Raw genomic sequence first — 9,415 nt, 5'->3', positions numbered from 1 at the left:
GCACTGACACTGTCCCACCCAGTCGGGAGAACAATATATACCGCAGAGGCTTCCCGACCAAACCCCGACTGCCGCTCTCCACCCGCCGCAGCACGCGACCCGAAGGCGCTCAAAGACTCCCAGCAGCGGTCTTCACCAAACCCCCGCGGTACCGGTCGGGTTGAGCTGTGAGGACGCTCCTCCGCGACCCGGAGGAGGGAACCGCGGTCCTCGGCAGCCGTGCGCCCGGGCTGCAGGCCTGCCTGCCCCGCGTGTACACCGAGGGCGGCAGCACCTACCTCGCGCGGCGGGACAGCAGCCCCGCACCGCGCTGCGGAGCGCGGCTCGCCCGGAGCCCGCCGACCGGTCCTCGACCCACACGTCTCCCACAGCGACGCTCGGGCGGCCCGCCGCCTCAGCCCCGCCCCTCCGGCCGCCCAGCCAATGAGGAGGGGGCTTGTACGCTTCCGCCCTCCCATTGGCTGCAGGCCTGGCCCCGCCCTGCGCGCCCGGCGGCTGCGGCGTCCGGCGGAGCGGCGGCAGCTTCCGGCCGGCCGGGCGCCGTGGAGGGCGAGGAGCGAGGACGCGGTCGCGCGTGCGGTCGGGGGCGTGTCGGCGGGAAGGCGCGGGGCCGGAGCTCGCGGAGCCGGCCTGTGTGAGCACGGTGAGGCGGGGCGAGCGGCGGCGGGGAGCGGCCCGTGCTGGCGAGGTGGGCGCGATCCCGTCCCCGGCTTCCGCGGGGCCTGGAAGTGAAAACCCCGGTGGGGGTTTGGTCGGTTTTCGTGGTGGGCGGAAGTAATGTCCAGGAACTGCCACTGAAGAGTTTCCAAGTGTCGGTGGGGAGCCGCTTGAGCCAGGTCTCACACCGCCAACTTGTGTGGCCCCAGTGACTTTCCTCCGCAGCCTCCTTCCCGTAGAGAGCCCTACTCTTCCCGGCCCCCTGGGATTTCTTTCCGAGGTGACCATGGATGCTTCGACTCCTTTACCTCCCGCATCCCCTTCCCCGAGGTGCAACCCGGCCCCACGCACAATCCACATTGAGTTCCCTCATCATAGCTCTTCGCTGCTGGAGTCCCTGAACCGCCACAGGCTGGAGGGGAAGTTCTGTGATGTGTCCGTCCTGGTTCAGGGCAGGGAGCTCAGGGCTCACAAAGCAGTGTTGGCCGCCGCCTCGCCTTACTTCCATGACAAGCTGCTTTTGGGGGATGCGCCCCGACTCACCTTGCCGAGTGTCATTGAGGCAGACGCCTTCGAGGGACTGCTTCAGCTCATTTATTCAGGGCGCCTCCGCCTGCCACTGGATGCTCTCCCTGCCCATCTCCTAGTAGCCAGTGGCCTTCAGATGTGGCAGGTAGTAGATCAGTGCTCTGAGATTCTTCGAGAACTGGAAACGTCCGGTGGCGTTTCGGCCGGTGGTGGAGCCTCCTACCACACACTGCTTTCCACAACCTCTTCCGGAGGCTGGTGCATTCGCTCTTCCCCTTTCCAGAACCCAGTGAGGTCCTCTGCTTCTGCTGAGAGCCCCCTCGGAGCGGAGGGGAGTGAACTGGAAGAAGTGTTACAGATTCAGGTGAAAGAGGAGGAGGAGGAGCAGGGCTCAGCGGCCCCGCTCTTTCCGACTCCTCAGGCCCAGAGTGTATCAGAAGGGTTTCCCCAAGCTTGTGGGTCCCAGCCACTGCCTACATCTGCTCTCCCCAGCAGGCCTCCAGAGGAGGAGAGTCCAACAGTTGAGGCTCCTGCCCCTCCTGTTCGAGCTTCCCAAATCATATATGTTAATCAGGAGACCCTGGACTCTAAGGAGGTGACCTCAGGAGGTGGGACTCCACCTGGAGGAGCAAAGGAGAAGACCAAAGTTCTGCCAGGAGGGGACTCGGAGGGAAACGGGGAGCTAAGGTACTTGCTGTCCTCTGGAGGAGGGGAAACGTTGGGGGCAGGAGATGCATCCTGGAAACCGGTGGACCTTCACGGGAATGAAATCCTGTCTGGGGGTGGAGGACCGGGAGGAACAGGGCAGGCTGTGCATGGGCCTGTGAAGCTAGGAGGGGCACCGCCTGCAGATGGAAAATGCTTCGGTTGCCTGTGTGGAAAACGGTTTGCAGTGAAGCCAAAACGAGACCGGCACATCATGCTGACCTTCAGCCTTCGCCCCTTTGGATGTGGTATCTGTAACAAACGCTTCAAGTTGAAGCACCATCTGACGGAGCACATGAAGACCCACGCTAGAGCTCTGCATGCATGTCCCCATTGTGGCCGCCGGTTCCGTGTCCATGCCTTTTACCTTCGCCATCGAGACTTATGCAAGGGACAGGGCTGGGCCACTGCCCACTGGACTTACAAATGACTGCAAGGACAAGACAGCCGCTGCCACTGCTGCTGAATTCTCGCCCTTCACCACCTCAGTCCTGGGTTGTGTAATCATCATTCCAAGAGAGTCTATATGCCATGAGCCCCTTAGTCTTGGGTGTGGGCCTCGCCTGGTGTATTTGGAAGTTCAGTTTCTCAATCCAGGCATTAAACAGACTGTAGAGAACGTCATACTTTTGAGCACTTAACCTAAATGGCCCTTTTGTATTGATAGCCAGTGAGGAAACCACTGACTTGAGATTATATTAGTGGGAGAAGAGTTGGAGCAAAATAACCTAATAACTTTTACTTCATCTTTATGAGGAGGAAAGGAAGCTTCCAGAGGAAAGGGAGCTTCCAGCTAGGAGTGTGTTTGATTCAAGAGCTCAAGTACTTGGCAGGCCAAGCTCTAAGAGGCCTCTCCCTCACTGTTGGCAGTGTTGGTTCTATACGTCTTTTTGTCGTTTCTTTCCAGATTGTTAGCTTCTACTTTGCTTTCTCACCAGCAGACACCTTCCCAAGTATCCTTTAAAAAATGTACTAGAGCGTGCAACAGATGTAGTGGCACATGCATTTAATCCCAACACTTGAGATGCAGAGGCAGGTGGAGCTCTGAGTTCCAGACCAGCCTGGCCTACAAAGGAGTTCCAGGCCAGTGAGGGCCACAAGGTGGGACCCTGTCTTTAGAGAGAAAAAAAAAAAAGTACTTGAGCACTTTAACAAATTGAGCATTTCACATGTCATTCCGAAACCGTGCAATAGAGGGTTTTCCCTCAATAGCCTTTGCCTCTTGTCTACCTTTGACTACCACTGATAGCTTGCTTATGATCACAGTGACAAATGTGACCAGTGAACTCAGGAGATGGCAGCTGACCTACAATGCTCTTAGGGTAGCACCATTGCTCCCTGAACAAATTGCCCTGATGAGAGGGACTCAGGGTTGGGACCATGCATGGTGACGTCTGCAGAGTAACTTCAGTGGGACCATACTGTTTCCTTTTCCATCCCATCCACATCCGATAGAAACAACGCCTTCGTAGCCGTAGCGGGGTAGCTAGTAGAATGAGATGAAGGGAGATTTGAAGCTACTTTAATAAAGTCCATCCTGATATCTAGACTGACAGACTGGATTGAGTAATATATGTGGGAGAGGTGTGAGAGCAGTGTGCTCTGGGAGACGAATGTTCCTTTGCATCCAGTTACCCTGATGGGAACAGAATGAGACTGTCTCAGATAGTCACGGGGCCCAGGCCCCGCCCTGCTGCTGAGGAACCTCAGGTGAGCCACTCCAGAGTCTGAACTACCTGGTTCTCTGCTTGCTTTGTCTGAGACCTCACCTTACCATCTAGCCTAGACTGGCCTTGAACCCATGATCCTCCTCACTCAGCAAACATGTATCACCATGCCTGGGTTATGCCCACTATTTGAAAGGGCAAATTTGGGTTACACAATATTAGCTTAAATTATTTCCTAACTTACTGCATTATGCATGGTGTTGGATAGTACTTTGATTTATCCTACAAATACTTAGAGGGGAGCAATTCGCCGGCCCCTGATTTTCCCTCACTGGGGCAGAGTCTCCCCCAGTGAGTAAGAGCACCCACTGCCCAAACATGAAGACTTGAGTTCGGATCCCAGCACCTGTGAAATAAAGACAAGTTGGGCTGATGGGGAGGTTTAGCAGGTGCCGACCCCAAGCCTGACAACTTGAGTTTGCGCCCCAGAACCCACGTGGAAGGAGAACCTGCCTGAGAAGGGGGGTCACATGTTGCTGACAGGGGCCCTTGGAGGAGAGAAGGAGGCAGTAGTGGGGAGAGGGAGTAAAGCATGGGAGCTTCGGGGAATCTCGGAGCTCTGACTGACTAGCAATCAGGTGCTTTTTTGTTTAGATAGGTCTCACAGAACAAAGACAGACTAATGATTATCCAAGGAGTACAGGTTATGTGTTTGACTTTTCATTACATGTCCAGGGTTACAAGTTCAATCACAATTAGAAAGTACAAATAGAACAGATTTTCTTTATCATCAGCCCTATAGCTCCAATTTAAAGAATCTAAAGAATGTTCTTCTCCAAAGCAAATGTATTTGTTACAGCCTGTTTTTAGTCTGGCAGTGTTTGCAGTTTGAAAGCACTCCAGACAAACAGAAAATATCTGAACCAGTCTTTTTATGAACAGCAAGTACAAATACCTGACTTCTTACACTGCATGTTTCATCGTCTACACCATAAAGTAGGAAAGTTTATTTTAGTCAGTCTCATATTTGCTGAGTTTTATTTCTCCGGGGGCGCCCTGTAAATGACACACCCTGTCATTAATGACCCTCGGTCTTTAAACTACATTTTCAGAGAGCTCTAAGCGTATAATAAAAAGAACTTGAATTTGTAACCTGTTCTCCTGGCCAGAGGTAGTCACTTGTCTCTGTTTACCCTGCACCAGTTACACTGTTTAAGTTTTCGAAGGGGCAGATACCCCAAGAAGATTTCTGGAGTAATGTCCTTATCTAGCAATGTTCTTATCTGAGTTTAATCTCCAGGGCATAAGGAAGACTTCCAAATAGGGCCAGATAGTGTTAATCTTAGGATTTTCCTAAGAAGACTCAGGCATAGTTTTCTTAGGAAAAGGCATAAAATGGATCATAATGCAGAAAGTCCTCCAAAATGCAACACCCGGAGACCAGAGCCCCAAAGTGAGAGGTACGATGACATTGATCGCAACATTTGGATCTGCAAGTCGCCCTCGGACCTTCACCTGCATTCCACAGCAGACGTGCACACCCAAACCCACACAGTCTTTAAAAGAGAAAAAAAAATGAGGTTTTTGTGGCTAAGGAAGTGAATTCTAGCTGGGTTTATCAAACTCTCAGGAGACATGCCATGGCTTTTGTCCTTGGTAAGGAGGGCTGCACTGGGAAAGAAAGTAGTGAGGGTGTCTTGGGCTGACTGCAGGCCTATGAACCTGCTTGGCATACATCAGGTAGACGGTTATATTCCTTGTCTCGGCTTGCAAGCATAGGAGGTTGGCTGCAGATGACCATACTAAAATCAGAGTTATGGAAGATTGGGAAGTGGCTCCTGCAGTCGAAGGAGAGGAGGCCTGCCTTTGGAAGGACAAGTCCCGTCAGGGCTCATGGAACAAGAATTCCTGTTCTTGACATGGACCTTGGTATCAGAGTGGTTTGTTTTGTGCCCAAAGTGGTCTTGACACAAGTGGTCTTTTGTGTCCAGGGCCTCTTCTGTTAGGCTTTCTTTCCTCTACCTCCTGAGTGATGAGGTTATAGGGCACACTGCCACACCAGGTCATTCTTGCTAGGTTTTGCTTGCTTCGTTTTTGTCTCTTCCCAGGTTTTTTTCGGAGATGGGGTTTCTCTGTGTAGCCCTGACTGTTTTGGAACTAGCTCTGTAGAGCAGGCTGGCCTCGAACTCACAGAGCTCCTCCTGCCTCTGCCTCCCAAGTGCTGGGATTAAAGGCATGTGCCATCACCAAGTGTCATTTTGTTTTTTTGTTGCTTGGGGTTGTTTTGTTTGGTTTTGATGCTGGGAATTGGATCCAGGACCTCACACTTGGAATTATGTATCGCACAAGTGAGCTACAAGCCTGGTTGATACTTGTTCTTTTTTTTTTTTTTTTAACTTTTTTTAAAGATTTTATTTATTTATTTTATGCATATTAGTGCTCTAAGAGGGCAGTAGAAGGTGTAGATAGTTGTGAGCCACCGTGTGGTTGCTGGAAATTGAACTCAGAACCTCTGGAAGAGCAGACAGTGCTCTTAACCACTGAGCCATTTCTCCAGCCCCCTTGATTCTTGTTCTTGTGGCACTGAATTGAAAATAAATTTCTCGGGAGAGAGTTAGGGCTGTAAGTCAGTGGTAGATACTTGCCTAGCAAGTACAAAAGGTTGGTTTGACCAGGTCCACAAATAAATAATGCTCACTTGAACTTTTAGGTTCATACCTATACTCCAGCTAGAGCACCTTGACCTCCCGTCAGTGTGACTGTGAAGTCTTCAAAGAAGAGATGAAGTCCTGAGGTAGAAGAGGGAAAAATGCATGTTGTTGCACTCTTTGTTAAACTCTTATTTGGGGTAGTTAAGCCTTGGCCTCCCTTCCACCAACCCTTTAACCTAGGTAAAAGAGAAGATTCGTGGGGAGAGGGGTCACAGACCCCTTTTCGTCTCCTGGCTCTTTAGGACTGATGTATTCTTTGGGGGCAAACGCAGCAAGCAGTCTTCTCCAGGCTGATGCATTGAAACTTTTCTGTCTCCTCCAAGCCGCCACACCATCTGTCTGTCTCTGGTCTCTCCAAACTGCCACAGCTTCTCTTTCTGGGCTCTCATACTTACATCCCTCAGAACCCTAGACCACACCCTTCCTTCGTGCTGCATGAGGCAGGCATTACCAGCTGGCAAAGACCACGCCCAGCAGGAGCCAGTTATCAGCTTCGGACAAACTGCATCCCAAACTAAAATCCACACTTGGGACTAAAACAAAAACATATTTACATATCATAACCGGCCTCCCAGGACACCAGGCGTGCACACTCTGCACAGACAACACACGCAGACAAAACCTCCATACACATAGATACATGAGCTTTTAAAAGTAAAAATAGGCCAGGTGGCAGGGGCACACACTTAATCCTGTCACTTGGGAGGTAGAAGCAGGCAGTTCTCTGTGAGTTTGAGGCCAGCTTGGTCTACAGAGCAAGTTCCAGGACAGCCAAGGCTACACAGAGAGACCCTGACTCAAAAACCACAAATGAGTAAATGAACGACGAATGAACCTGCGGGTATGGGCTGAGATTGTTGGGCTGAGCTGCGCGTGGTGGTGCAGGAGGGGCGCGGATTCAGAGTCGGCCTGTTACCTGGGGAGTTTAAGGCCCCGTGTAGGCTGAGATTGTTGGGCTGAGCTGCGCGTGGCGGTGCAGGAGGGGCGCGGATTCAGGGTCGGCCTGTTCCCTGGGGAGTGTAAGGGCCCGTGTAAGAACAAAGGCAGGCTTCCACCCCAGCCTCTGGCTCCCGGGTCTCTGCTGTGTGCACGTGGGCACAGGCACACCTGGGAAAGGCGGGCCTTGGCCGTCCTCCCCCTCTCCCCTTGGTTCTCGGAGGCAGCCCACACTTTGTCTCAGTCACGCTTCGTCAACATTTCATGGCTGGAGCCACGACAGTGACCCCCAAAACATAAGATTTGTTGTTTTGAGACAGGGTTTCTCCGAGTAGCCCTGGCTGTCCTGGACTCACTTTGTAGACCAGGCTGGCCCTGAACTCACAGAGAGCCATCTGCCTCTGCCTCCATGAGTGCGGGGAATACAGGCGTGGCCACCACCGCCCAGTGTAGCATAAGATTTCAGTTGGGCCTATTTATTACGTAGAGGGGATTTTAAAAATTCTACATTATTCTCCCCTGACACTCGCTTTTTGGCGAATGTCACTACATTGCTAATCACCTCCAACTGAAGTTTTGGGGGAAGCTCCTCCGTTCCATGATTTAGTGAACTATGGGCCGGGGCCATTTTAGAATGCTTGCCTTGCATGGGCCAGGAGTCCACATAAACCAGCACTCCACACGTGGAGGCAGGGGGATCCTGAGTTCAGGGTTCTCCTCCTCTCCCACTGAATTCCTGTCCAGCCTGGACTACACGAGACCTTGTCTCAAAACTAAACTAATGGCAGGCACTATGGAAATTCCTTTTCACTTGAATCAAGTCCAAAACACTTACTGAAATCGTAGTTTGAGCTCAGAGAATACTTCTGAACACATTAGTATACCCAAGTTCCTGGAGACCTTGCTGCAGTTTAAGAGCACAGGGCACATAAAAGACAGTTTGGCTTCACCTGTGACCCACACAGCTTCACAGTGTAAACCTCCCATGTAAGCACTCTTCTGCCTTATAATTTTAGCTTAAAGCTATCAAGACTACCATATCTACAGCAAAAGTTAATTTCCCGAGCCATCACGGTTTGATAATAGCGGTTACATTGGCTAAGTTTCTGTGGAGGAAGAGAACTGAGGGATATGTGTGCCTGTCCTCGGATTCTTAAGGGATTACCTCACAGTTGTGGTGAGGGCATGCCTGGAGGAAGGCAGGCAGGCAGGCAGGATGCTCACAACATCTTAAGGCCTTTGGCCTAGTAGACGAGGCTTGACCCCTTCATGGAGGGTGATCTGTATGTAAAGTCAGGGACTGCAGGAGTTAAGCACACCTATAGGACACCGTTAGGGTATACCTTCTGACCCAGGTGTAGCTGAATAGCTGGGTACCACACACCTTGTCCAAGGTGATGGCCTTCCCATTTCAGAGTGACAGACATGTCCAGAAACACTCCAGCCTCTGCTCTGAGCTCAAGTCACTGACCCTCTGTGCCTGGGGAAGTCAGGATATTCAGCTTTTGTTCTTTATAAGGTTTTATCGAATGTGTGTGTGTGTGTGTGTGTGTGTGTGCGCGCGCGCGCGCGCGTGTGTGCTGCTTGTGTGTGGAGATCAGGACAGCTTGCAGAGTCTGTTCTCTGCTGTAGAAAATGTAAAAGTATGATCTGATAGTGTTTATTATTAGCCCTATAATTATTACAGCGGTGTCCTCTCACCCACTATCACAATCAATGAAAGACACAGACACCTGATGGATTTTAGAACAGCCTTATTTCACCTGGGGCAAGGCAGACATTACCCCCTAAGCTACTTTTCCCCCCCCCAAGCCCCCATGCCATGCCATCTGCTCTAATAACTGCTAACTGGGCTACTTCCTATCCATAATCTCAAAATGTTCTTCACCTGGGCTGCCTGGCCACCCTCGGGGCGCCCTCTCCCTTCCTCTTCCGGTTCCTGCCTCCTTCCCAAGATCCTTTTCTCCTCCAAGAGCCCTGGCCTTGGCCACGTCTCCCAAACTTCTGCCCTGCCCAGGTGTGTTGGCATTTTTTTTTTAAACCAATCAACTAAGTGGAGCAAGGGTCACACAACAGGGACAGGTGTGTGTGAGGATGTGCTCCTAAGAGACGGCAAGCCGACCTCAGGGAGCAGATGAACTAACAACCAGATAGGAAGCACCAGCGTGTGCTGCCAGAGTTCTCCGTGTCAGTTCTGGAGCGCACACTCAG

The 9,415-nt window shown here is 51.7% G+C and overlaps 1 protein-coding gene across 1 annotated transcript; it reads left to right on the top strand.

Annotated features, from left to right (window-relative positions):
- The first annotated feature begins 519 nt into the window (after positions 1-519).
- On the top strand, positions 520-3,437 carry Zbtb9 (zinc finger and BTB domain containing 9). The gene has a single exon (XM_055607277.1). It carries the CDS (start codon positions 944-946, stop codon positions 2,318-2,320), a length of 1,377 nt encoding a protein of 458 aa, XP_055463252.1. The 5' UTR covers positions 520-943; the 3' UTR covers positions 2,321-3,437.
- Positions 3,438-9,415: the final 5,978 nt, after the last annotated feature.

This window comes from Psammomys obesus, unplaced genomic scaffold (genome assembly GCF_907164565.1).
Source record: "Psammomys obesus unplaced genomic scaffold, mPsaObe1.curated_primary_1811, whole genome shotgun sequence".
Classification (NCBI taxonomy): domain Eukaryota; kingdom Metazoa; phylum Chordata; class Mammalia; order Rodentia; family Muridae; genus Psammomys; species Psammomys obesus.
This window is presented reverse-complemented; position numbering and strand designations above follow the sequence as displayed.

Bases quoted from the DNA above. Each gene is read 5' to 3' on its own strand.
- Zbtb9 (XM_055607277.1), top strand. From the start codon at position 944: ATGGATGCTTCGACTCCTTTACCTCCCGCATCCCCTTCCCCGAGGTGC.